We start from the raw sequence: 27298 nt of genomic DNA, 5'->3' as shown, positions 1-27298 counted from the left end.
TGTACCTTACGTGAGCGACATATATCAAGTCCATATCACTTAAAAATGCTTCAGTGTAAATAACGGTGAGATCCTCGTGCTTTCTCTTTAAAAAAAGCGTTATCTATTACTCATATGTCAAGCATTCAGCAAATACAGGCTAGGCTTTGATACGGTCGTAGTTACTGTCAACATTTCCTAATTGATCGGTTGACAATTTTGAGGTAGGTGATACTGTAGATAACCTACTGAACGACATAAAAACGCACACGACTTTTTTTTTTTTTTTGCAACGATAAAGTTGGGTGCCCAGCGTGCAGGAGGCGCTGTGCCGACCCTGGTTTATTACAAGTACAATGGCATCAAAAGAGCTCTACAACGTTTTCAGAGAGAATTTTTTAACGTGCCATATATGTCTGGAGGAATATACAGACCCGAGAGTGCTCCCCTGTTACCACACGTTCTGCCTGGATTGTATTGCTGACCATGCAGCCAAAAATGGAGTGCAGAACAAGTTCTCCTGTCCCGTGTGTCGCCAAGACGCCTCCGTACCTCCAGGCGGATTAGCAACTCTCGTGAAAAACTTCTTCTTAATAAACGTGACAGACTTCATGAAAGGTCAGAAGGCACCAGAGGGGAGACTTTGTGATTATTGTAAGCATATAGAGGCCACTATGTTGTGCCAAGGATGCCCCAAGACCAACCAACTGTGTGTTACATGTCGTGAATTGCACGACAACATCCCGGCCTTAAATGGACACCACTTTTTGCCTCTGTCACAAGTCGACTTCTCAGTTGATCCAGCTAACGTACGCGAACAGTTACGTCAAGTATTAGATAAAGCTCAATTTTGCGACAAACATGCCGGCGAACAGCTTGCATTCTATTGTCAAAACGATGACACTGTCATATGCAGGGAATGCATCGTAGAAACCCACAGCAAACACGATTTCAAAAAAATAGGAGATGTGGTGATGTTTCAACGTAGTCTAATAGTAGACAGGCTAAAATGTCTCCCAACTGAAAAACTGTCTCGTTTGGAGAAGGCGGAAAAGGCCATTGCACGAACGGAAGCGAGTCTGACGGAAAACCAGAGGAGGGTTCTTCGTTTGGTGGATTCTCAAAGAGTTACTATGACACAGGAGATACATGATAACAGTAAAATTATAGAGAGGGAACTGAACGATTGTTACCAGCAAATAGAACAAGACGTACGTAAACAAACAGACGCATATTTGACCAGTGTAAAGCATCATTTGGTAATGTATCGAACAAAGGTACAATCCAATTATACCAAAATGAGAAAGTTTATAGATGATAAAAGCAACGCAGTATCAGAAGAAGTTATGGCACTCACCTCTGCTCAGGTGAAGACTTTAGAAGCTGAAAAGGACAAGCAAGAAATGCTCAAAATTTGCATTCAGAGTATTCGTGATTTCGCTCAGCAGCTCACAGACACAGGTTCTGATATCGAGGTCATGACCCACTCTAAAAAAATCCAAGCTAGAATTAAAGACTTACAGACAGTAGAACCTGTCTTTGATACCAAGATCATCGACATAAAATTTACACCAGGGAAAACAAAAATGGACCTGGCGCTACAGTTTCCAAAAATTCCAGAACCACAGCTATCAATCAAAACGGGGTCCATCACGGCGAAGACATATGGTGGTCCTTTGGATGCATATTTCGGATGTTTGGAACAAGAGACAGTGCACTGTCCAGAATTGCAACAATTTCAGAGAGTAGCGTTGTTAAAAACGCCAGAGCGAACGCGTTGTTTTAATGTCAAGGGTTGGCTTTTGGATATTCAGTGCACAGATGACGGTTGCACTTTAGCTGTTCAAGGTGATGCAGTGTCCATTGTCTCCAGTGCAAGTCAGTATAATCGTGAGATCAGTATAGAGGGAGGGGTGGGGTGTATCTCTACAGTCAGTAACGATAGATTCGTGGTCATGTGTGGCGATAAATGCTGTAGGCTGTATTCAACATCAGGTCAGTTTATCCGATGTTTTGGTCAGGGTGATATGTCTGACCCCTGGGGTGTCACTGTTGACCGTACAGAGGGTAAGGTGTACGTGTGTGATGGTGGTGCACAATGCATCTGTGTGTACGAAATAAAATCTTTTCGACTAGTTAACAAAATTCCTATCCCAATGTGCAGTAAAGGTTCACTGCGCTGTGCATACCACCACGTCATTAATGCAATCATAGTCAGCGACCATTGTACCCACTGTGTGTATGCAGTGACACCCAAGGGTGACGTCATCTTCCAATACGGAACACGAGGTCAGAGTGGAAGTGTAGACGGACAACTGACTAAACCACTCGGAGTGTGTGTAGATAAGTTCGGATACATATTCATAGCTGACGCTAGCCGTAATAATCACAGAGTGGTTGTCCTTGGTTCAGACGGAAAATTTCTGCATAATATTCTGACAAGGAATGATGACATAAAAGTTCCTGTTTCAGTCGATATCAGCGATAGCGGGGAGCTTGTTGTTGGAACTAATCAAAGTAAAATAATCGCGTATCAGTACATTGATAAAATTTAAATGATTTAGCTTATACTACCCAAGCTGTTAGGAGGTGTTGACGATAGTCAGTTACTCTCTATAGTTACTCGAGGGGGTGTGCCAGACAATTAAACTGATTTCACTGAAAGTACTTTAGTGAGAACCCCCGCAGAGTTAGATCGATCCAGCTAGTACGATGGGTTTAGGGAAACGCAGTCTTAGATTAAAGATACTTAGCACGAAAGACAATGATCCTGGCTTAAATATATGGTCCCAACAATATGGTGCTGATACACTACGAAACCATAGACCCCAAATTTTTAACAGACCGCAATTTTTACATAACAGAACTGATAGTGTACAGCGACATCTATGGAGAAGGACGGAGTTAAGGAATCTTTGTTATTGACGACGTAACCAGGAAAATCCCAGGGAGAGAAGTCGTTATATTCTCGAAAGACTGTTACTTAATACGATGGTCACAACAAGATATAAATATCATATGGAAAATATATGTGCTTTGGTTAAACATTCACCAAATGCTTAATGGTATTATTGTTGTTTTGAAGTGAATGGATTTTTATTAAAAATTAATAAAAACAGCGACACCAACAGTACATGTTGATTTTTAATGTTGTAACGAAAGAAGACTTTTCCGGTTATTCGCGAATACAATCTGTTGCCTTATAATAGGAAACGAGGCCTGAGGTTTACTTGTAAATTTTTTTAAGCATTTCCTGTTTGATGAAGGCATGCGACTGCGAGGGTGACTGTGTACTGGTTTATGCGATCCGCCTTGGTTTACTAGAGTTAGAGTAACTAAAATTTCAAACTGACATCGACAAAACATGGTGAAGGCATGACAAAAGTATTCCACAAATCATTGAATGGTGTATTTGGTGATATGGGGGCCTTTGGCAAAAGCATCATCCACCACCTATGAGGGTAGACATGTCTTTGGCATTATTGCAGCACTTTTGGTAATCTCATACTTGACTTTGTTCTGGTTATTCGCATTGCTCACATTCCCAGTTCCTTTTGTAATCTACAAAACCAATGCGTTGCTAGAGAAAACAGCGTTGGGTTCACGCCTTATCTCGTGGGTTGGAGAAAAGGCGAGAAGTGTACAATGTAGAACGTTCTCTGCGACGGGCAGTTCACAAAGCGCAGGTGAAGTACGGCCCGGCTATGAAGAAGAGTATCCACCAAAGCAAAATGACAAAAAACTGTAATCCGACAACGCAGGTGAATCGTGGTTCAAACAGTGTCAGTCACTGACACTTGCCCGAAAACATTCTTCGAAACGACCCATATTCACACGGTTTACATTCACGCACCACCGGACCTCAACGAATCACTGATTTTGAAAATAGATATCATTACAACAATGCAAAGAGTGAACATAGGGGTATGAATATATCTGACAACAAATGCTTGAGCGATAGCAAGAGCTCAGCTATCTGGTGGCCAAAACCCAATTCCGGTGCATCAAGAAAATCTATATGTAAATACAGCAGATATTCAAGTAACGAGGCCTCTTAACGAAAAACCTCACAATCTCCAACTTGATGTGCTCAACTTACAGCAGCACAATCATGAAAAGCAGCACGGCAGCGCGGTCCGTTTCGACGCTTGTCCTCCCGTTAATTCTCCCTTGGAAACTAATAGACGGTGTTTGCAGCATAATGAACATACAATCAGCACCAAGAATCCAAAAAGTGCTAAAAGACTACCGCCCCCTATCGTCAAGTCATCGTACGTCTGAGAGGCAAATAGTGCAAATTAGTTCTCTTCGCATTAAATTGAAATGATTTTATAGCAATTGGAAGATATCTACTGGAAGAGTTTTTGAGAACGACATACACTGTTAAATGGTATAATTACTTGCACATTGAGTACAACATTTTGCAACATTTTGATTTCGAGATTTTTCTGATGTTATTTTTTCCTTTTTTGTTGAAATTGATGGCAGATGGTACGACTAACATTGGTAACATAGTTTTACAGTAAATACTTTTCTGTTAATTTTATACCTCAACCGTTTTGAAAACGATTTTTTAGAACATTGGTCAATCCATGCTGTAAACTTGTCTTTTGGAACTGTGTCAATTGGTACTGGTGATAGCGGGTGCACATTAAAAGTGCTATGTTGCCTGTCTTCGATAACCCATTAAGTATGTCATATTTGTTTGTAAATCAAAATGCAAATACGCGTCGGGATGCCCGGTGTTAGAAGGGTGACTGTTAAAAGGTGTGTTTGTACAAGAGTTTGTTTCCACACGCGTAGAAGCCAATGTAAACACAGAAACTAACTGTTGCCTGGCTCTGTATCTTGCACCAACACACACACACACACACACACACACACTCACACACACACGCAGACACGCACGGACGCACGCACGCACACACAAACACACACTCACCCTTACTGTAATATTAATGTCGAACAATTGATAAGAAGTGACGAATCAAACTAACTGAAAGATTAAATAAAAAAGATCGTCGGATGATAAACCAACATAACATTCATATTAAACCCCGTTCCCATACCTAGATCGATCTAGCAGGATCAACTCTGTTAAGGTCCACTGAAGGCAAGTGATAAACTCACTCATCTACATATTATGTTTATATAATCAGTCATCATTATCATTCACTTGGCTTCAGTCTTGCATGAATATTTATCATTCTTTGTTTAACTAAGTAAGCTTGGGGCAAATGCATATCTGATAAGTAGAAACTACTGCATTGCAATTAGTATTTAAATCAGTTGCTGCCACTGTGGCATGCAGATAGATTCCCTGGAGATAATGTGTATAAATGCTGAATGCTTGGACTTAATAAAGGACTTTAGACTTGGAACTGAAGATGTGAGTTTGTGGTTATATTCCCTCTCCCATGCATCAGTGACAGGTAAAATATTAGAAGAACCTGGGTAGGGTGGAACGTGGACCCCTACATAATGGCGAGCTCGACCAGGGTCACTGCGGGGGAGGGATATAGCTATGAATATAACTATGGATCCAACTTTGAAGATGAGTATGTGTATGGAGATGATGACTGGGATTCTGAAAAGGACTGTAACATTAATGGCAGACTGGTAGAATGCCTGTCCAAGCTAGCCGACTTGTTACAGAGACAGTATGGCAGTTTGCAGCAACAAAATAATGACATTAGCGCAGAATCTGAAATGAAACAAGAAGAAGTTAAAGATAGAAATCAAATCAAAGTAGATGGACCATCAGAAATGGAGAAGGGAACTGAAGTTGAGACATTGAGTACTGCTAAAGAAGATGAATGTATGATGGAGTTTGTGAAGGAGCAAGTTGTAGGTGAAGAAAATGATGGGAATGAACTGAGCGAGGACATTATTTTTGCAAATGATCAAGAGGTAGGAAAGAGAACTGATTTTGAGAAAGGGGAGAAACGTGAAAGGTATGTCGAGAAAGATTATGAACAAGAGCTAGGATTGAAAACTGATGATGAAGATGATGATGATGATGATGACAACGGATTAATCAGAAGAGAGAGTAAAATGGGTGAACTGAAGTATTATGAGAAACCTGATGTAGTTGAAAAGGCTTTAACAGATGATGTAAAGAATACAGATAAAGAAGGACTTGATGATGATGATGACCCAAAGTATGTGGAGAAACATGGTGTAGATGAAAATGCTGTAATGGATTATGTGAAGAATGCTGATGAAGGACTTAATGATGAACCAATGGAAATGGATATTTCTAATCTTAAAGATACACACAGAGACATACATGTGCTAACTGAAGTTGAGATAAAACAAAGTGCAGATGAAGAGGTACTAAAAGTTGTAGAGAATGAAGACAAACAAGGTTCAGACAGAGAAAATGTTTGTGAGAACACAAAAGAATGGACAGCTGTAAAATGGGAATTTCACAGAGACAATGAAAAGGTGCAAAGAAAGTTTATGGCAAAGAAAGTAAAATGGACACTTCTTCCACACTGCAAATTAAGATATGATTTTTATGACTATTTAGTTAAAGGATGATACATTTGTCAGAGCTGTACTGCAGGTTAGGAAAAAGGAGATATATTGGATTTATAGATATTTACCATTCAGCTCAGTATTTGATATTCTTGTTTCAATGTTTTAAGTAAAATTACACCAAAGATTCAGGACTTACATATCTGAAAATAATAAGATTTAAATGTGCTTACAGTTAAGGTTAAAACTGAATTATATAGGATAAGTGAAAATATGTTGTTGTTTTTTCTATTGATGGTAAATTGCCAACATGTAGGGAGATTTCCAAGATATGTGTTATGGAAGAAAGAATACACTTTAATGATATATCTGATATTAAATTGTTTAATTGATGAGATTTTTTTAAATGCACAGTCCATTAGAAAAGCTGTTATTTAAACCATCTGTATGATAACTGGACATTTTTCTTTTTCAAAATATTTTGGGAGCATAAACATTCAAATTTAATTTCATTAGAATAATGACATGTCTTTGCACAGCAATGGAATGGATAATGAACTGAATTGATTACAATTGTTAGTTAAACTAATGATATTTGATAGAATTATATATAAACATACATATATTTTAGTTGAATCATGACATACATATTTTTGTAAGTATTTAGCTGTTAAAATGTTATCTTTGAGTATTCTGTGGAATCTATATTTCAAAAAATTATGTATTCATAATTTTTTTTGTGGGAAAAGAAGGAATATGTTAAGGTCCACTGAAGGCAAGTGATAAACTCACTCATCTACATATTATGTTTATATAATCAGTCATCATTATCATTCACTTGGTTTCAGTCTTGCATGAATATTTATCATTCTTTGTTTAACTAAGTAAGCTTGGGGCAAATGCATATCTGATAAGTAGAAACTACTGCATTGCAATTAGTATTTAAATCAGTTGCTGCCACTGTGGCATGCAGATAGATTCCCTGGAGATAATGTGTATAAATGCTGAATGCTTGGACTTAATAAATGACTTTAGACTTGGAACTGAAGATGTGAGTTTGTGGTTATATTCCCTCTCCCATGCATCAGTGACAGGTAAAATATTAGAAGAACCTGGGTAGGGTGGAACGTGGACCCCTACAACTCATCTTCGAGGCGTTTCTAGATAAATTGCTTTCTGCTTAAGCGGCTCTGATGTATAAGGGGTTATTAACTATCGTTCAGCAACTTTTGTAGGCCTGTCAGGCATCTAAGCCGGTTACGCTAAAAGTAATTTAGAAACCCCTCGGAGATTGATCAAGCCTGCTAGATCGATCTAGGTTTGGGAATGGGGTCTTAAAAATCACACAAAGGGAGACACAACATTTGTACCTTACGTGAGCGACATATATCAAGTCCATGTCACTTAAAAATGCCCCAGTGTAAATATCGGTGAGATCCTCGTGCTTTCTCTTTAAAAAAAGCGTTATCTATTACTCATATGTCAAGCATTCAGCAAATACAGGCTAGGCTTTTGATACGGTCGTAGTTACTGTCAACATTCCCTAATTGATCGGTTGACAATTTTGAGGTAGGCGATACTGTGTATAACCTACTGAACGACATAAAAACGCACACGACTTTTTTTTTTTGCAACGATTAAGTTGGGTGCCCAGCGTGCAGGAGGCGCTGTGCCGACCCTGGTTTATTACAAGTACAATGGCATCAAAAGAGCTCTACAACGTTTTCAGAGAGAATTTTTTAACGTGCCATATATGTCTGGAGGAATATACAGACCCGAGAGTGCTCCCCTGTTACCACACGTTCTGCCTGGATTGTATTGCTGACCATGCAGCCAAAAATGGAGTGCAGAACAAGTTCTCCTGTCCCGTGTGTCGCCAAGACGCCCCCGTACCACCAGGCGGATTAGCAACTCTCGTGAAAAACTTCTTCTTAATAAACGTTAAAGACTTCATGAAAGGTCAGAAGGCACCAGAGGGGAGACTTTGTGATTATTGTAAGCATATAGAGGCCACTATGTTGTGCCAAGGATGTCCCAAGACCAACCAACTGTGTGTTACATGTCGTGAATTGCACGACAACATCCCGGCCTTAAATGGACACCACTTTGTGCCTCTGTCACAAGTCGACTTCTCAGTTGATCAAGCTAACGTACGCGAACAGTTACGTCAAGTATTAGATAAAGCTCAATTTTGCGACAAACATGCCGGCGAACAGCTTGCATTCTATTGTCAAAACGATGACACTGTCATATGCAGGGAATGCATCGTAGAAACCCACAGCAAACACGATTTCAAAAAAATAGGAGATGTGGTGATATTTCAACGTAGTCTAATAGCAGACAGGCTAAAATGTCTCCCAACTGAAAAACTGTCTCGTTTGGAGAAGGCGGAAAAGGCCATTGCACGAACGGAAGAGAGTCTGACTGAAAACCAGAGGAGGGTTCTTCGTTTGGTGGATTCTCAAAGAGTTACTATGACACAGGAGATACATGATAACAGTAAAATTATAGAGAGGGAACTGAACGATTGTTACCAGCAAATAGAACAAGATGTACGTAAACAAACAGACGCATATTTGACCAGTGTAAAGCATCATTTGGTAATGTATCGAACAAAGGTACAATCCAATTATACCAAAATGAGAAAGTTTATAGATGATAAAAGCAACGCAGTATCAGAAGAAGTTATGGCACTCACCTCTGCTCAGGTGAAGACTTTAGAAGCTGAAAAGGACAAGCAAGAAATGCTCAAGATTTGCATTCAGAGTATTCGTGATTTCGCCCAGCAGCTCACAGACACAGGTTCTGATATCGAGGTCATGACCCACTCTAAAAAAATCCAAGCTAGAATTACAGACTTACAGACAGTAGAACCTGTCTTTGATACCAAGATCATCGACATAAAATTTACACCAGGGAAAACAAAAATGGACCTTGCGCTACAGTTTCCTAAAATTCCGGAACCACAGCTGTCAATCAAAACGGGGTCCATCACGGCGAAGACATATGGTGGTCCTTTGGATGCATATTTCGGATGTTTGGAACAAGAGACAGTGCACTGTCCCGAATTGCGACAATTTCAGAGAGTAGTGTTGTTAAAAACCCCAGAGCGAACGCGTTGTTTTAATGTCAAGGGTTGGCTTTGGTATATTCAGTGCACAGATGACGGTTGCATTTTAGTTATCCAAGGTGATTCAGTGTCCATTATCTCCAATGCAAGTCAGTATAAGTGTGAGATAAGTATAGAGGGAGGGGTGAGGTGTATCTCTACAGTCAGTAACGATAGATTCGTGGTCATGTGTGGAGATAAATGCTGTAGATTGTATTCAACATCAGGTCAGGTCATCCGATGTTTTGGTCAGGGTGATATGTCTGACCCCTGGGGTGTCACTGTGAACCGTGCAGAGGGTATCGTGTACGTGTGTGATGGTGGTGCACAATGCATCTGTGTGTACGACATGAAATCTTTTCGACTAGTTAACAGAATTCCTATCACTATGTGCAGTAAAGGTTCACTGCGCTGTGCATACCACCACATCATCAATGCAATCATAGTCAGCGACCAGGGCACCCACTGTGTGTATGCAGTGACACCCCAGGGTGACGTAATCTTCCAATACGGAGTACGAGGTCAGAGTGGAAGTGGACACGGACAACTGACCAATCCACTAGGAGTGTGTGTAGATAAGTTCGGACACATATTCATAGCTGACGCTAGCCGTAATAATCACAGAGTGGTTGTTCTTGGTTCAGACGGAAAATTTCTGCATAATATTCTGACAAGGAATGATGACATAGAAGTTCCTGTTTCAGTCGATATTAGCGATAGCGGGGAGCTTGTTGTTGGAACTAATCAAAGTAAAGTAATGGCGTATCAGTACATTGATAAAATTTAAATGATTTAGCTTATACTACCCAAGCTGTTAGGAGGTGTTGACGATAGTCAGTTACTCTCTATAGTTACTCGAGGGGGTGTGCCAGACAATTAAACTGATTACACTGAAAGTACTTTAGTGAGAACCCCCGCAGAGTTAGATCGATCCAGCTAGTACGATGGGTTTAGGGAAACGCAGTCTTAGATTAAAGATACTTAGCACGAAAGACAATGATTCTTCTTTAGACAGGGCTTAAATATATGGTCCCAACAATATGGTGCTGATACACTACGAAACCATAGACCCCAAACTTTTAACAGACCGCAATTTTTACATAACAGAACTGATAGTGTACAGCGACATCTATGGAGAAGGACGGAGTTAAGGAATCTTTGTTATTGACGACGTAACCAGGAAAATCCCAGGGAAGTCGTTATATTCTCGAAAGACTGTAACTTAATACGATGGTCACAACAAGATATAAATATCATATGGAAAATATATGTCCTTTGGTTAAACATTCACCAAATGCTTAATGGTATTATTGTTGATTTGAAGTGAATGGATTTTTATTAAAAATAAATAAAAACAGCGACACCAACAGTACATGTTGATTTTTAATGTTATAACGAAAGAAGACTTTTCCGGTTATTCGCGAATGGTGAAGGCATGATAAAAGTATTCCACAAATCATTGAATGGTGTATTTGGTGATATGGGGGCCTTTGGCAAAAGCATCATCCACCACCTATGAGGGTAGACATGTCTTTGGCATTATTGCAGCACTTTTGGTCGTCTCATACTTGACTTTGTTCTGGTTATTCGCATTGCTCACATTCCCAGTTCCTTTTGTAATCTACAAAACCAATGCGTTGCTAGAGAAAACAACGTTGGGTTCACGCCTTATCTCGTGGGTTGGAGAAAAGGCGAGAAGTGTAGAACGTTCTCTGCGATGGGCAGTTCACAAAGCGCAAATGAAGTACGGCCCGGCTATGAAGAAGAGTATCCACCAAAGCAAAATGACAAAAAACTGTAATCCGACAACGCAGGTGAATCGTGGTTCAAACGGTGTCAGTCAGATCCACTTGCCCGAAAACAATCTTCGAGACGACCCATATTCACACGGTTTACATTCAGGCACCACCGGATCTCAACAAATCACTGATTTTGAAAATAGATATCATTACAACAATGCAAAGAGTGAGCATAGGGGCATGAATATATCTGACAACAAATGCTTGAGCGATAGCAAGAGCTCAGCTATCTGGTGGCCAAAACCCAATTACGGTGCATAAAGAAAATCTATATGTAAATACAGCAAATATTCAATTAACGAGGTCTCTTAACGAAAAACCTCACAGTGTCCAACTGGATGTGCGCAACTTACAGCATACCCATGAAAAGCAGCACGGCAACGCGTTCCGTTTCGACGCCTCCCGTTACTTTCCCTTGGCAGCTAATTGTCGGTGTTTGCACCATTATGAACATACATAATGCGTACATTTCACAACGTAATGCGTACATTTCACAACATTTTGATATCAATATGTTTCTGGTGTTTTTTTCTTTTTTTTTTTTGTTGCAATATTAGCAATGATGGTAAATGGCGTGACTAACGTTGGCAACATAGTTAGGAAAACAGTAAATACTATAATAATATAATAATCTTTATTGAAATATTGCAACCCGAAGGTTGAAGTTATAAATATCCATATTTTTTATTTCATTTTATTTTTTTAAATCAAATTCATTTAAGTCAAAGAAGCATGGTCATTTTGGCCCTGTTGCACACTTAAGATTGTCGCTCTCGCCTCCCTGGGGAGGATACAGCCCGGCTGCCGTATTAGGCGCTCAGAGCTAGCAAACGTACCATTTTCCACTGCCAAACCATACCCTGCACACCCTTACTGCTGAGTGCCAAGCGGAGAGACAACAAATACCGTTAATAAAGGACTGGTATGACCCCGGACGTGTTTGAACCCACGTCCTCCCGCTCCGGAGGCGGACACTCTAACCGCAAGGCCTGCATGTTAATTTTATACCTCAACCGTTTTGAAAAAGATTTTTTGAAAATTGGTCAAATCCGTTCTGTAAGTTTGTCTTTTGGAACTTTCTTTCTTAATGGTACTGGTGGTAGTGGACACACATTAAATATGTTATGTTGCCTTTTTGTTTGTAAAAGTAAATGCCTGTATTACTTGTGGAAGGGTGACTGCCAAGAACCGTGTGTGTGTGTGTGTGTGTGCCAGTTTGCTTCCACACGGGTAGAAGGCACTGTTCTGTATTGATTATTTTAAACGCAGAAATCAAACACACACACACACACACACACACACACACACACATGCCGACTGTAATATTAATGTCGAACAATTGATATTGTAAGAACAAAATGATTGTATCAAACTTTGTTTATGGTTTATTGCATCAGATATGCTGAGCAAGCACATCTATCACATTCCTTTAATAAAAGGACTCCATTAGCATAAGTGAATAGTCCTAGTTGTCACACCCAGGAGAGTGTGGGTCAGTTAGGTGTGTGCTGCAGAGGAGTGCAGAGGTGTAGAAATGCAGTGGCAATTTCATGTTTACCCAGTAGAGGCATAATGGTAAGATGTTTATGCCAATTTTGTACATAATGTATTTTATCAGTATTGCTTTGTTTATATTATATAATTTATTAATTAATAACCTGGTTGCTAAATGTATTTAATTTGTAATTTGTATTATAAACTCAGATGTTATGTGAGAAATAATTGGTGATAGCAGCTAGACAAATAAGTGACAATTGTATTTTTTTTTGTTTTAGTTACACGGCTGTTTCAACCTGAGAATATTTGAAAATAAAGCTCAAGTAAAGGAATATGCCAGTTGTCATTTGCCTCGTTTTTCTGTGGCCCCTGCGAGCTACAGTTATGAAGTGAAGAACCAAACTAACTGAAAGAAATAAAAAAAAGATCGTCGGATGATAAAACAACATAACATTCACATTAGAATTCACTTAAAGAGCGTTATAATTTTTGTACCTTACGTGAGCGACATATATCATTTCCTGGACACTTTAAAGTCGACAAAAAAAAAAAAAAAATCGTGTAAATGGCGGGGAGATTCTCGTGCTTTCTCTTTAAAAAACCGTCTATTACTCAAATGTCAAGCATTCAGCAAATACAGGCTAGGCTTGGATACCGTCTTAGTTAGTGTCAACATTTCCTACTTGATAGGTTAACAATTTTGAGGTAGGTGATACTGTAGATAACCTACTGTACGATATGTAAGCGCACACAACTTCCTTTGAGACGAGAAAATTGGGCGGCCAGCTTTTAGGGAGGCACCTTGCCTACTCTGGCCAGTTTTATCACAAATATGGCATCCAAAGAGCTCTACAACGTCTTCAGAGAGAATTTTTTAACGTGCCATATATGTCTGGAGGAATATAGAGACCCGAGAGTGCTCCCCTGTTACCACACGTTCTGCCTGGATTGTATTGCTGACCATGCAGCCAAAAATGGAATGCAGAACAAGTTCTCCTGTCCTGTGTGTCGCCAGGACGCTCCCGTACCACCAGGCGGATTAGCAACTCTCGTGAAAAACCTCTTCTTAATAAACGTTAAAGACTTCATGGAAGACCAAAAAGCGCCCGAGGGGAGACTTTGTGATTATTGTAAGCATAAAGAGGCCACTATGTTGTGCCAAGGATGTCCCAAGACCAACCAACTGTGTGTTACATGTCGTGAATTGCACGACAACATCCCGGCCTTAAATGGACACAACTTTGTGCTTCTGTCACAAGTCGACTTCTCAGCTGATCAAGCTAACGTGCAAGAACAGTTACGCAACGTTTTTGATAAACCTCAGTTCTGCGACAAGCACGCCGGAGAACCGTTAGCATTCTATTGTCAAAACGATGACACTGTCATATGCAGGGAATGCATCGTAGAAACCCACAGCAAACACCAGTTCAAAAAACTACGAGATGAAGTGATAGTTCAACGTGGTCTTATAGCAGACAGGCTAAAATGTCTCCCAACTGAAAAACTGTCTCGTTTGGAAAAGGCTAAAAAGGCCATTGCACGAGTGGAAGCGAAGCTGGCAAAAAACCAGACGAGGGTTCTTCGTTTGGTGGATTCTCAAAGAGTTACTATGACGCAGGAAATACATGATAACAGTAAAACTGTTGAGAGGGAACTGAACGATTGTTACCGGCAAATAGAACAAGACGTTCGTAAACAAACGGACGCGTATTTGACCAATGTCAAGCGTCATTTGGAATTGTATCGGATAAAGGTGAAATCCAATTATATCAAAATGAGAAGATTTATCGATAATAAAAGCAACATAGTATCGGAAGAAGTTAAGGCACTCACCTCTGCTCAGGTGAAGACTTTAGAGGCTGAAAAGGACAAGCAAGAAATGCTCAAAATTTCCATCCAGAGTATTCGTGATTTCGCTCAGCATCTCATAGACACCGGTTCTGATATCGAGGTCATGACACACTCTAAAAAAATCCAAGCTAGAATTAAAGACTTACAGACAGTAGAACCAGTCTTTGATACCAAGATCACCGACATAAAATTTACACCAGGGAAAACAAAAATGGACCTTGCCCTACAATGTCCTAAAATTCTTGAACCACAGCTGTCCATCAAAACTGGGCCCATCACGGCAAAGACATATGGTGGCCCTTTGGATGCATATTTCGGATGTTTGGAACAAGAGAGATCGTACTGTCCTGAATTGCGACAATTTCAGAGAGTAGCGTTGTTAAAAACGCCAAAACGAATACGTTGTTTTAATGTCAAGGGTTGGCTTTGGGATATTCAATGCACAGCTGACGGTTGCGTTTTAGTTGTCCAAGGTGATTCAGTGTCCATATTCTCCAACGCAAGTCGGTATAATCGTGAGATCAGTATAGAGGGAGGGGTGAGGTGTATCTCTACTGTCAGTAACGATAGATTCGTGGTCACATGTGGAGATAAATGCTGTAGACTGTATTTAACATCAGGTCAGGCCATCCGATATTTTGGTCAGGGTGATATGTCAGAACCCTGGGGTGTCACTGTTGACCGTACAGAAGGTAAGGTGTACGTGTGTGATGGTGGTGCACAGTGCATCTGTGTGTTTGACACGAAATCTTTTCAACTAGTCAACAAAATTGCTATCCCCATGTGCAGTAAAGTTTCACTGCGCTGTGCATACCACCACATCATCAATGCAATCATTGTCAGCGACAACAGTACCCACTGTGTGTATGCAGTGACACCTCAGGGTGACGTCATGTTCCAATACGGAGTACGAGGTCACAGTGGAAGTGGATACGGACAGCTGAGTTTTCCACGAGGAGTGTGCATAGATAAGTTGGGTCACATATACATAGCTGACCGTAATAACCACAGAGTGGTTGTCCTTGGTTCAGACGGAAAATTTCTGCATAATATTCTGACAAGGAATGATGACATAGAAGTTCCTGTTTCAGTCGATATCAGCGATAGCGGGGAGCTTGTTCTTGGAACTAACCTAAGTAAAATAATCGCGTATCAGTACATAGATAAAACATAAATGATTTGTCTTATACTACTCAAGCTTCTAGGGGGTAATGTCACTAATGACGAGAGTCAACTAGACTCTCGTTACTCAAAGGGAGACGTGATAGACAATTAAGCTGATTACACTGAAAGCGCTAAGCGAGAGCATCCGCAGACTTAGATCGTTCCAGTTAGTGCGATGGGTTTATGGAAACGCAGTCTTAGGTTAGAGATTATTAGCACGAAAGACAATGATTCTTCTTCAGACTGGGTTTAAATATGGTTCCAGCAATATGGTGCTGATACACTTCGAAACCATAGGCCCCAAACGTTTAACAGACCGCAATTTTTACATAACAGAACTGATAGTGTACAGCGACATCTATGGAGAAGGACGGAGTTATGGAATCTTTGTTAATGATGACGTAACCGGGAAAATTATAGGGGGAGAAGTCGTTACATTCTCCAAAGATTGTAACTTACTACGATGGTCACAACAACATGTAAATATCACGTCGAAAATATATGTGCTTTGACAAGACATTAGCCAAATGGTATTATTGTTCATTTTAAGTGAATGGATTTTGATTAAAAAAAAATAAATAAAAAGTGACACCAACGGTACATGTTGATTTTTAATGTAGTAACGCAAGAAAACTTTTCAAATTTTTCGCGAATGCAATCTGTTGCCTTAGAAAAGGAAACGAGGCGTGAGCTTTACTTGTAAATGTCTTAATGCGTTTTCTGTTTGATTAAGGCCTGCGACCTCAAGGGTGACTGTCTTCTCTTTTTTTTCTGACTTTTCCTTTGATTTAGTAGAGTCACTAAAACCTCAAACTGACATCGACAAAACGCGGCGAGCAAAAGTATTTCATTATTTATATGAATGATGCTCTTGGTGATACATGTATGAAGGGGTTTTGATAAAAACTCATATTATTCTGTTTTTCTGAGGGCGAAGAGCATTAGTGGCCCCTAGATAGCAGGCCCGTAGCCATAGGTGGAGGGAGAGAGGGGAGGGGGGGGGTTCGAACGAACCACCCATTTATCCGGGAAAAACGTCGAAACTGCGCCATGTTTATGATTCCTAACATGTCCACATTAACATTTAACAACTTGAGGAACATTTGCCCCACCTATCGGTCTGTAAAGAAGGCAGCTCGCTTCTTCAGTATTTCTATTGTGTGTGCGATGGGGGTGGGATTGGGGTGGGGTGACAATGGGAGTTGTGGTGAGGGTGAGTTGTGTGCATCGGTACTACAGTATTGGTGAACTCGTACTTGTTTATGAAACTTGAGCATTACATTGGAATCCTACATTTCTACAGAAAACTCTTCTGTCAATTAACGTACATTCTATATCCACATGAACTAATGCAGCGTAATAGGTGATTTAAAAGAACAAGTCCATTTTATAGACTTTTAAGTCCTTGCCAAATGGGAGAGGAGGACTGCTTTAACGGCCTATGCACTACAGATCCACAGGTATTTAATTCTCACAAATGGCACTTAAACGCGTTTGAAGCGAATGTGTTAAAAAGTGGTCCAACATGAGAAATGTCACTTCATAAAGGGGCAGTCGTAAGGACAATTGAAAATCGTCTAGACGCTTGTTGCCTGGAGGTGAAATGTCGAAGTAAGTATGTTATACTATATTTTACATTATATTATATTAATGTAGGTTAGATAATGTTTGCCTTTTTAACACCAAATGCATCAGATTGAAAAATGTATAAATGCCATAAAAGGTCGGTAGGGGACTGTGAAGGAGAAAATATCAAGCTAATGCAATCTGATTGTCAAGCTGTGATGCTAATGAGAGAAAATAGGCAGTGTTCAATGCGCAGATATTTTTTTAAATACGTTGTTTTATTATTCTAGGATCATATTATTGGTGTATGCTTTGACAGTATTAAATGTCCAGTCCGTGAGAAGTTATTGGGGCCACTGGTATCCCTACACTTATCAGTGTAGAATTGATGGACCAGAACTTGATGTATACAGCCACACATTTACTTTCATCATGGATGGAGTATTTAAGGGTTTCATCCAGGATCTGGATCAGTTTTTACACCACCAGAGATGCGCTGGACGAGTTACGTAAGTTAACATGTGCGTGTGAATTACTGCCTTCGCCAAGGAAGTTATGATTCTGCATTCTTTTGTTTGCAAATTTGCAAATTGACAGATTAACCCAAAGCGTTATGAGCGGATTTTGATAAAAAATCAGGATATGTCTGAATCGAATTAAATTTTAATGGCTATCAAATAAATTTATTATTAATTAAATAAAATGAGATTTGAGCTGCTTTGGCGGAGATACATTTATTTGCCTTCAGAGTGCATTCTACTTTCTTATATATATATATATATATATATATATATATATATATATATATATATATATATATATATATATATGATGTCTTTATAGCAACCAAAGCATCATAGAAGAAGGCCGGAGAGCTGTCCAGTATTTCGCAGGATATGGCTTTGATATGTCCAGCGTCCGTGACGAGGATTTACTGGACGGCAGAGTGCATCTAGAAGGCGACAAGCTGCTCTTCCACCCGTTTTGCTTGAGCACAGAAACTAAATACAGGATTATGATGGGTAAAATATCAATCATACACTACTGTAATATGTACCTATCACACAGTGCAGTTGGTATTCTTTATCTTAAACTAACATGTGGGCGCTTAAACAAGATGCTCATTTCCCTCCAGAACTATTAACAGAGGGATTTTCCCCCGAATGGTGGCTATCAGTGACGTTTCCTATATCAATCATTTCATCGCAGAATCTGACGGCTGTGTAAGCAGGTTTTATACACGTGCTGCCCTCTACGACTACGGATGGACGCTGGAGATCTTGGAGGACGTTGAGATCAACAGCCCCAGGTATAACGGGACAGCGCCAGCTGGCGGGCATTTCTTGTATGCGGATTACCAGTCTATGGTAAGTACCATATTATAGCATTAGATAGTACATGTATTGATGCTAGAGTACTTTTCATTTTAAAATATGCAGCAGGTATTTATTTTAGAATATTTGTGCAGATTACAAGCCACTTGTAAATAGCGCTTAACTACAGACGCTGAAACGATTCTTTCAAGAGAAAAGAATGCTGATAGATTTTCGTTTTGGAGTGGATTCTGATACTTATTACTCTTAATACTAATAATATTTGTAAAACCGTAGTCTTTTTAAAAATCTTAGATCGTTAGCACGGACATATTCCCGTTTCTTTTAAGACTGGACTTGAATATGGGACCAACGACATGGTGTTGATTCACTACGAAACCATAGGTCCCAATTTCATGGCAGACCGCCATCTTTACCTAGCGGAAGTGAGAGTGTACAGCGACATCTATGGAGAAGGACGGAGTTATGGAATTTTTCAGATGGATGATGTAACCGGAAGTATAACAGGGAGAGAAGTCGTTACGTTCTCGAGAATAAAGTAACTGAGACCGATGAACAGAGCAAAACGCAAAAATCTTTGCAGGGTATTCACTAAATGTTTATTGGTATTATTATTAATTTGAAATGAGTTGCGTTTTATTAAGAGCATAGAAAAACAGTTACGTGATCCCGTAGATTCTCAATAAACTAATGAAACCCAGGTAGCTTTCTCAGGTTCAGTTTCAAATAAATTATTCAGTTTGGAAAAAGGAATACGAGTTGATGTTTACTTGTAAATATTTTTGAGGCATTTTTTCTAGATTTGGTTGCGGTCTAACACTCTTCGTCTGTGATATCCCTTACGAAAAAGTCCTATAGGATCCTATAAGATCCTATAGGATTCTATAGGAAATTGGCCCAAAATCTTATAGGATCCTATAGGATCTTATAGGATCCTATAGGACTTTTTCGTTAGGGATCTTCGTGTTTTAGATATTGTACATGGCTCTTTGTTTAGAATTGCGTTCATTTTAAAAAACTCCAACTGTAATCAGCGACAAAACGTGTTGATATGTTGAGTGTATGTGTGTATGTCTCAGTATCTTGTCTACCCGGTAGTTTTTCTATGGACACCAGGCGATGCTTTAGTGGTCCACAAACCTTGTATGTGTTTTAATGCTTGAATAACAGTAAAATTGAAATACTGGCAGATGTGTCATTATTCTCTTTTTGTTATCCTGTCAGCATTCATTCGCCGTTGGGTATTTTTCTTCCCTGTGAACGCCACTTTTTATTCCCCGAGATGCGTGAAACGTTTAATGTCGCTTTACATTCCTCGACCCAACGAATTCATTTTACTCGATGGTTATAATTACTCGCCGGACTCGCATCTGCTGTGAGATACGAATTAAGTTTTATTCACCGTGATTTGTGATTTGATGATTTTATTTCCCGTGAATTTTGATCACTCTCCTTCCCTCCAATGGGACCCTCTGCTATAAATAGTTTACGTTATTCGTCTTATAAGATCAAAATTATCTTATATCGCGTCACCTTCACAAATAAAGTTAAAGACTGCTGTGCACGCTGTATCATCCCATAATGTTCCGCCAGCCCAGTATCTCGAGCAGTCTTGATTGCCGCCGTTATTGTCTGGTTGACCTAAAAGAGAAAGGGCAAGCGTATCACGTGCATGCAGTGACGTCATTTTATTTGGCAAAGCGCGTGGCATTACGCGATGTGAGTGGCAAATCTCCCCCCCCCCAAAAAAAAAAAAAAAAATATATATATATATATATTGTTTAAGTGCTTTATTTTGGTGTCCCCTGACGAAACAACGGTGGCCACGTGGGATTTTATCCGTTCCCATGGTTACGACCACGTGCCATTTCTACAGCATACCAATATTCCCAATGACTTTGTGTTATGAATACAAAGAATAACCCAAAAAAATAGGGAATCGAAATTATACTAGGTAGTTTAATCAAAATATAAAAGCATTAAATAAAAATGGCCCCGATCCAACAATTTTTATCCCTCAACCTTTGCATATTATGTTATGGGGAGGTGTGAATACGTACCTCCGCTCCACGCGGTGAATGGTGCCGGGATGTCACCCCAGCCGGACAGTGTCCAGTGGCCCTCAGAGGCTGCGTCTGTTGCTGCTGTCCACCAGGAACAAGCAGCACGTGCTGAAAGGTACACAGTGACCGTTAGACGTCACAATCTATGAAGTATTAACTCATTGAAGAAGTTTTCTGACAAAAAGGTGGACATTTCTATTAAACCTTTCAAATAACCTAATATGCAATTGCAATATGGGTTACATTGCCTTTTCCCTTATATTGGCCTTGGACGAACCTCCTTCTTATCCCCACCCGCACAAAATAATAAAGAGACAAAAACCCAATAACTCTCTCTATCTCATACTACCTTAAATTTGATAGCAAGTGTCCCCGAAAAAATGCAATATTCCACCCCCCCCACCTTCTAGGGGAAAAAAAACGGGCCAGTGACTGAATGTTGAAGTGGTAGTCTTTTCTTACCAGCATCGGCAGCAATGTATTGTGAAATAAAACTGTGCTCCTCTGCGTCATTCACAGCGACTAGCCTCGCTCCCATCGTTTCACAGTGTGCCTTGGCCTCGTCGAATGTCCCTGTCAATGTCGTATTGAAACTGTAGCAACTAGACCGGAACAGGGCCTCATACTGCGGCGGGCAAGTCACTTTTATGCAAAGTAAAAGAAATAGAAATTATTCAAGACACTAATTGTATCAATTATAGTTTATATCTACATGTGTTCTTAAATATTATTATCAGATATTGTTTGTGTACACAGCTTTTTCCACATCTGAGAGTAAAGAGCCGTCCATTAGGTTCACACAGGTCAGGGTTAGCGTGACGTCGATTGTCCAGAATCTAGGATAGAGCTTACCTCTACCTCTAACGAAAATGTTTTATTAAAATGTTTTATTATGCCAAGCCTGTACAAATCAATGGACACCGTTCGGCATACAGGACAAAAATCGAAATCAGTGCAAAATACTGAGCCCGGTCACGTATCGATCGCCATTATGAAACGTTAAGTATGTGAGGAAATAAATGGATTATGGAAATTAAGATTATTTTCGGAAATCCTTCATCGTGATCGCATTTATGAAAAAAACGCACTGAATTCAAAGTTTTAATTTCAATTACTAAAACACTGCTCATCATCTGGAAATGGCATTTTGGTTATACTGGTACATGTAAGTCTTTGCGACAACTGTGCGGAGTAAAATCCATTGCAATTGTACTCCAAAATGCGCTTTGCCCAAATGTAGCATTTCATGGATTCGCTTATAAATCACTTGAAATGGTTATTGCTCTGTTGTTTCTGTGCACGCGAAGACCCTCCTCAATATCTCTTTCTATCACACGACATTCCTTGACCTTTACAAGCTGTCTACTTTCTCAAACGCCTACAGTATGACCACTGATTCAGCTCGTCTGAAGTGGAATTACTGTCACCTTTGACCTTGTCGGCAATAAAAACCTAATCCAACTATCAATAACTTCCATTAGTCCTGCAAACAACTCATAGTACGAAACACAGTGACCACTTCTAGTCTCACCCAAGAAAACTTCCTTGAGTATACCTAAAGTCTACCTCCCACAAAAGGTCACCTTACTTCTGTTACCAATGAACCGGACTTGTACACAGTTTTCAATACAAAAACTATTGGACATGTCTACGTTCCATTCAGTGTTGTATTTACAGAGTAAGAGTATGATTTCCTCCTCCTGAATTAAACAGTATTCTACTACTTATTCCCTCTTTGTTTCCTGCGTTCATCCTAGTAACAGCCTATTGATCCAAAACCTGTCTAAACAGTTATTTACTCTGTAGGTGTTAAGACTGTAATTTTACCCTATATTCCAGATAAATTCAGTGTGATTTTTGTCTGCAGTAAGCACTAAAACACAACGCATTACAACGTTATACATGTGTATATTAGCTCCCATCTGATATACGTATATTCCTAATATTCTACTCGCTCGATTACATTATAGATAATAAAGCATATCCCAGACCATGAAATGACTTTAAAACGACACTGAAGTGTCTATTATCGTCGTTAATTAGCTCAGAAACACACCTAAAACATGTACAAAATATCTTCAAATCTGAAACCAAATAAAACGAATATAAATGTGATTTGCTTATACTTTATCGAACTATACTTAAAAACGGAAATTGAAAATCAGGATAAAGTTTTGATAGTAAGCAACTATCATCAGTGACTGCTTTTGCTTTCAATTAAATTTTTATAAACATTATATCACAAGATGAAGGTGACAAAAAACAAAACAAAACAAAACAAAACAAAAAAAAAAAAAAAAAAACATACGACTAGACCCACAAAAGAACTTTAAATAATTGGACTCAACGTTTAGAAGAAAAATTGGTGTACTTTTCAGTTCAAGATATATACAGATTTAGAAATTCAATTTTACAAACTGGGTACTGTACTGTACGTGTATAACAAAGCCTTGATCAATCTAAATAGACCATCATTGCCTTACTTAGGGTTTAAAAAGACCAAATTCACTAAAGAATAAATCCATTTTCGGTCAAAAGTTATTCTGAAAACTGGTCATGGTGCTATAGAAAGTGTACTCACGGTTCCTATCACAGTATGGCCCACCGTAAGGGACGGGACAGACACACTTGTTCTGTGAATCAGACGCCTCCGTTGAGTTGATCCATGTCCCGCCATTCTGGCATCTGCATTCCTGAAACACGACAAAGCAAGCTATTTTCGTGATTCTTGCGTTCCTCTATCAGTAAATAAGATGTCCAATTCTTCACTTTAGGAATTTGGTTGAGGTCGAACAATTTATTATCAGTATGCTGCGTTTTATATTACATCAATGGTACATGTATAACTGATTTTAAGTGCATTTTGCCATATCCCTAGATATTCGCAAGAATCTTTCGCAAAGATATTATGTAGAATCATATTCCTAAATTGATAAATCCTAGGATTTGATTTAACTTTTAATAAAATAACTTTTGATCAATCCATCTAGCTCGTTTCAACATTCAATGAAAAAAACTTACCAAATAGGATTCTGTGCGATTACGTGTCTGTAAGTAGTTGCAGTTTTGATCGCTCAAAAGAAAACCGCCCTGAACAGAGGAACAACTTGAATCTGTCAGAGCACAAGTCTTGGTGTTACCGCAGTAATATGCAGCGCGACAACCGCTGTAAGCGAGGCAATCACCAGCGCAGTGACTTTCAGATGGAGGATGCGTTGTATGAAGGATAAAATCTGCATCAAATTTAGTCTGAGGTTGGATCCAAAACCACGAAGAGGCAGAAATCGAGGCACCAAACAGTGACATTAATAGCATGCATGCTGCTGAGAAACGGGTTGGCAACGTTGTCATTTTCAAATATGAAGTCGCAATACTGATTCTTCAAAGTGAAAAGCGAGAAATGATTTCCCATAGTGCATTGTAATATCGACCCTAAAATACGTGGAAGTGTCTCTTCACATAAGGTGCTCAAGGCGTTACTTGAATGGTTTTCATTATTTTATACTATGTCCCTGCAGTTACATGCAGCAGTTTAAATTGATACCAATCAAACAGCAGCTTCAAAATGAAATTATTCAATATTTTCACTTGATATCAGATACATTCACCGCGTTCTTTTCATTTGTGCTTATAATCAAGTGAAGTTTGAACAGAAGAACCATATCTTCTCCTTTTAACCCAAATAAGTAACTATTGTTTAACAAACGTAGCAAAACTCTAAGGGTCCATTATCAGCGAAACTTTCGTTTTCCATAGATCTATTCAACTCTCTGTGGCTCTCGCTGAAAGCAACACGATTAACAGAAAAACACGTCCCCTCTTGCTTTCAACATAATCGTACGGTAATTACCACATTTTCTGCATTCTATTCCACGATAGAAACAGGCATGTCAATCCGTTAAACTGATTGCATTCAGCAAGAGTCCCCGTGGAGTTGGATCAAACTACGAAGACCGATATATTTTCAATGAGAATGAGCCCTTACACTTTGTTTGACGTTTGTAACGTAGAAACGTAATGGTTGTGTGGACTCATATGTAAAGTGCATGAGTGTTTTATCAATTCAGGATTTTTATTTAAATAGCATTCCAACCAAATGGCCATTGAACGGACATTAGGCAGTTTCCGTGATGGCTGTCATTGACAGGATTGCTTTGTGTTTTTGAGTGTACAATGTAAGCATTTCCTGTTTTCACATTTCATATTTCCGGTGTTTATGTAACCACAGATGCGCAATAGGCATGGCTGTATAGAGCTGTCCATTATAGTCTCCCTAGCAGCTTGATTCGTTCAATTATGAACGAGAACAACACACTATACACTATACGCACAAAGTGATAACGTAATGTACGTACAGTACGTATCAACTCGGCCAGCGATTGGATATACTTTTAATAAATGACAACTTTCTATTTTGTAGTTCATGTCCTTTCTTCTCTCAAAGTCCTACCAGTGTATGACAAAGTGTTTCCTGCATGATATTGGCTGCAAATATATTGCAATGCATTACTGAAATAATTTCTCCACAGGCCAGTAGTCAACGGAATATTCTGTTAGTTTAAGGGTTCGTACACAGTGAAATTACCGTCCTGTGTAATTCAAAATAATAAAGCAGAGACTCTTGCTGAATGCAATCAGGTAAACAGATTAACTTTGCTGTATTCTACTCAATGCCAAGAGAAGGCCATCAACTGGTGATGTTTTATATCTTTGTTACTGTCGTCAAAACCAATCAATGAAAGCATTACAATTTTATAACAATTTCGTGTGAAAATATCAGAGATAGAATGCCGTGTATTTGCGGATAATACATGTAATTATTCCCTCACGCTCTGTGTTGATCGATATGAGGTCGACAGTTCCTAATTATTTGCAGTCTGCGCCATATCATTATAATTGGTCAGTAATGCAAATGTTATTTGAATTGTTTCGAGACTTCCTATCAATCTGATTGTATTAAATAACGAATACAACTACATGAAAGTCGATCGATCCGGATGTGTAAACTAAAAAACAAATGAAATCGAAAAGAAAGGCGTCGGAGGGGCTTTTTATCCGATCAAAATAAACGTTCCAATTTTTTTAAATGCTAGTATACAGAAGAAAGGCCAGTAAAGCATTTTTGTATAATGGAATGTTTGAAGTGTTTGAAGACTTATATGGGTTTTACAAATCAAAAGCTGCACAGGGATATTACAAAAGCTATACAGAGTAAAAGATATACCTGTACGTGCAAGAAGCAGTGGCACGAAACAGTGCAACGCATTATTTTTTATTGTTACAGTAGTATCACCGAAAAGATTTGAGTTATTAAAGTGCGTTTTGAAGTTTCAGGTTCAGGATATTTGATCCGATGCGGACACAACATTAAAGTTGCGTTGCACCTCCGAGACTCGAGCAAGAATCAATAAGTAACATTTGTGTTGTGTAAATTATACAATCCGTTACGTCCAGGAAGTGTTTTATAATCAGATTTATTGACATACATTATTTCCTGGAAACGGATAAGGTTGTATCGGTAATAACCAATATATGTATCGATTTGTAGATAAAGCGCGGGTGCAGCAGGAAGCTTAGGGTCTATGTTTTCTTACTTCGCCACGTCATCTGCGTCCGCCGCGAGCATATCTCACTCTCTACAAGATTTTATTTTTGCTGTTACAAAATTGTACGTCATTCATACATTTTTCACAGCTAGAAGACCTTTTGTAGAGAAAACACCATAAGTCTTGTCACCCCTACTCCTGATAAAATGCAAAGACTCATTTGTTTATTAAGATTTTCTTTATGGTACATGTACATGTATTATTCCATTATAACAAAGCCCACAGTCCCCCTGGTGGTACATACATTTACCCAGGAAAGCACTATATGCACTATGAAGACGAACAGTATAAGATATGGAATTTTTGAAGGGAGGCGATTGCGTCATCACCCAGACTGTATCAGGGCCAAGATTGCCCAGGCGTCGAATGTAAAACGCGCTGAGACGCATATGTAGTGCGATACACAAGGAATGGACTTTACTTTTTTACTTGTATATATCCTGGGGTAATCTACTCTTGACAGTATGGTTATCATTTGCTCTCATAATTTTTATTGACTGTTTTAGTGTGGTAGCCATTACTGGAAATACTGTACATTTTGGGTAATGTCTTTCTTTCGTTTTTGCCAAATTGCGCACTGCTTTAATTTGTTATTTATCTTTATTTCTATGGAATGTTTTTTTCGACGCAACAGCAAAAAAAATAAAAAATAAAAATAAAAATAAATAAATAAATAAATAAATAAAAATAGGAGGAATAGGAAATGTATGGATAGGAATATTGAAATATAGGAATATATGAAACGAAAACCAGACCGTCGTATTTTAAATAAGCCCAAAGCAATATCTGATCTGCCAATGTTGAACCGAATACCACTCCTTACTTATAGGCTTGATAACAACCATTTCTC

General features: G+C 39.1%; 5 protein-coding genes across 5 annotated transcripts; 4 read left to right on the top strand and 1 right to left on the bottom strand.

Moving 5' to 3' along the window:
* The first annotated feature begins 335 nt into the window (after window positions 1–335).
* LOC106169354 (uncharacterized) lies at window positions 336–2534 on the top strand. Its single transcript, XM_013548787.2, has one exon. It carries the CDS (start codon window positions 336–338, stop codon window positions 2532–2534), a length of 2199 nt encoding a protein of 732 aa, XP_013404241.2.
* Window positions 2535–8156: 5622 nt separating this feature from the next.
* Window positions 8157–10355, top strand: LOC106169356 (uncharacterized). The gene has a single exon (XM_013548790.2). The coding sequence runs from the start codon at window positions 8157–8159 to the stop codon at window positions 10353–10355; it is 2199 nt and encodes a 732-aa protein (XP_013404244.2).
* Window positions 10356–13696: 3341 nt separating this feature from the next.
* Window positions 13697–15889, top strand: LOC147760613 (uncharacterized). Its single transcript, XM_087017075.1, has one exon. The coding sequence runs from the start codon at window positions 13697–13699 to the stop codon at window positions 15887–15889; it is 2193 nt and encodes a 730-aa protein (XP_086873201.1).
* A 2402-nt stretch (window positions 15890–18291) lies between these two features.
* Window positions 18292–19587, top strand: LOC147760612 (uncharacterized). Its single transcript, XM_087016532.1, has 2 exons — window positions 18292–18812; window positions 19109–19587. Exons 1-2 carry the CDS (start codon window positions 18609–18611, stop codon window positions 19319–19321), a joined length of 417 nt encoding a protein of 138 aa, XP_086872658.1. The 5' UTR covers window positions 18292–18608; the 3' UTR covers window positions 19322–19587.
* A 145-nt stretch (window positions 19588–19732) lies between these two features.
* Window positions 19733–24558, bottom strand: LOC106153210 (uncharacterized). The gene is made up of 5 exons (XM_087016531.1): window positions 23864–24558; window positions 23424–23535; window positions 21305–21484; window positions 20840–20950; window positions 19733–20420 (listed from the first exon to the last, which is right to left on the bottom strand). Exons 1-5 carry the CDS (start codon window positions 24191–24193, stop codon window positions 20299–20301), a joined length of 855 nt encoding a protein of 284 aa, XP_086872657.1. The 5' UTR covers window positions 24194–24558; the 3' UTR covers window positions 19733–20298.
* Between the last annotated feature and the right edge of the window lie 2740 nt (window positions 24559–27298).

Source organism: Lingula anatina, chromosome 7, assembly GCF_051362555.1.
Source record: "Lingula anatina isolate TDL-2025a chromosome 7, LinAna3.0, whole genome shotgun sequence".
Classification (NCBI taxonomy): Eukaryota; Metazoa; Brachiopoda; class Lingulata; order Lingulida; family Lingulidae; genus Lingula; species Lingula anatina.
This window is presented reverse-complemented; position numbering and strand designations above follow the sequence as displayed.

Coding starts and splice junctions, on each gene's coding strand:
- LOC147760613 (XM_087017075.1), top strand. CDS start 13,697: ATGGCATCCAAAGAGCTCTACAACGTCTTCAGAGAGAATTTTTTAACG.
- LOC106153210 (XM_087016531.1), bottom strand. CDS start 24,193: ATGACAACGTTGCCAACCCGTTTCTCAGCAGCATGCATGCTATTAATG. Junction 23,536..23,863: donor ATCGCACAGAATCCTATTTG/GTAAGTTTTTTT, acceptor GTCGTGTTTCAG/GAATGCAGATGCCAGAATGG. Junction 21,485..23,423: donor GCCATACTGTGATAGGAACC/GTGAGTACACTT, acceptor TTTGCATAAAAG/TGACTTGCCCGCCGCAGTAT.
- LOC106169354 (XM_013548787.2), top strand. CDS start 336: ATGGCATCAAAAGAGCTCTACAACGTTTTCAGAGAGAATTTTTTAACG.
- LOC106169356 (XM_013548790.2), top strand. CDS start 8,157: ATGGCATCAAAAGAGCTCTACAACGTTTTCAGAGAGAATTTTTTAACG.
- LOC147760612 (XM_087016532.1), top strand. CDS start 18,609: ATGGTGGCTATCAGTGACGTTTCCTATATCAATCATTTCATCGCAGAA. Junction 18,813..19,108: donor ATGCGGATTACCAGTCTATG/GTAAGTACCATA, acceptor GTTTCTTTTAAG/ACTGGACTTGAATATGGGAC.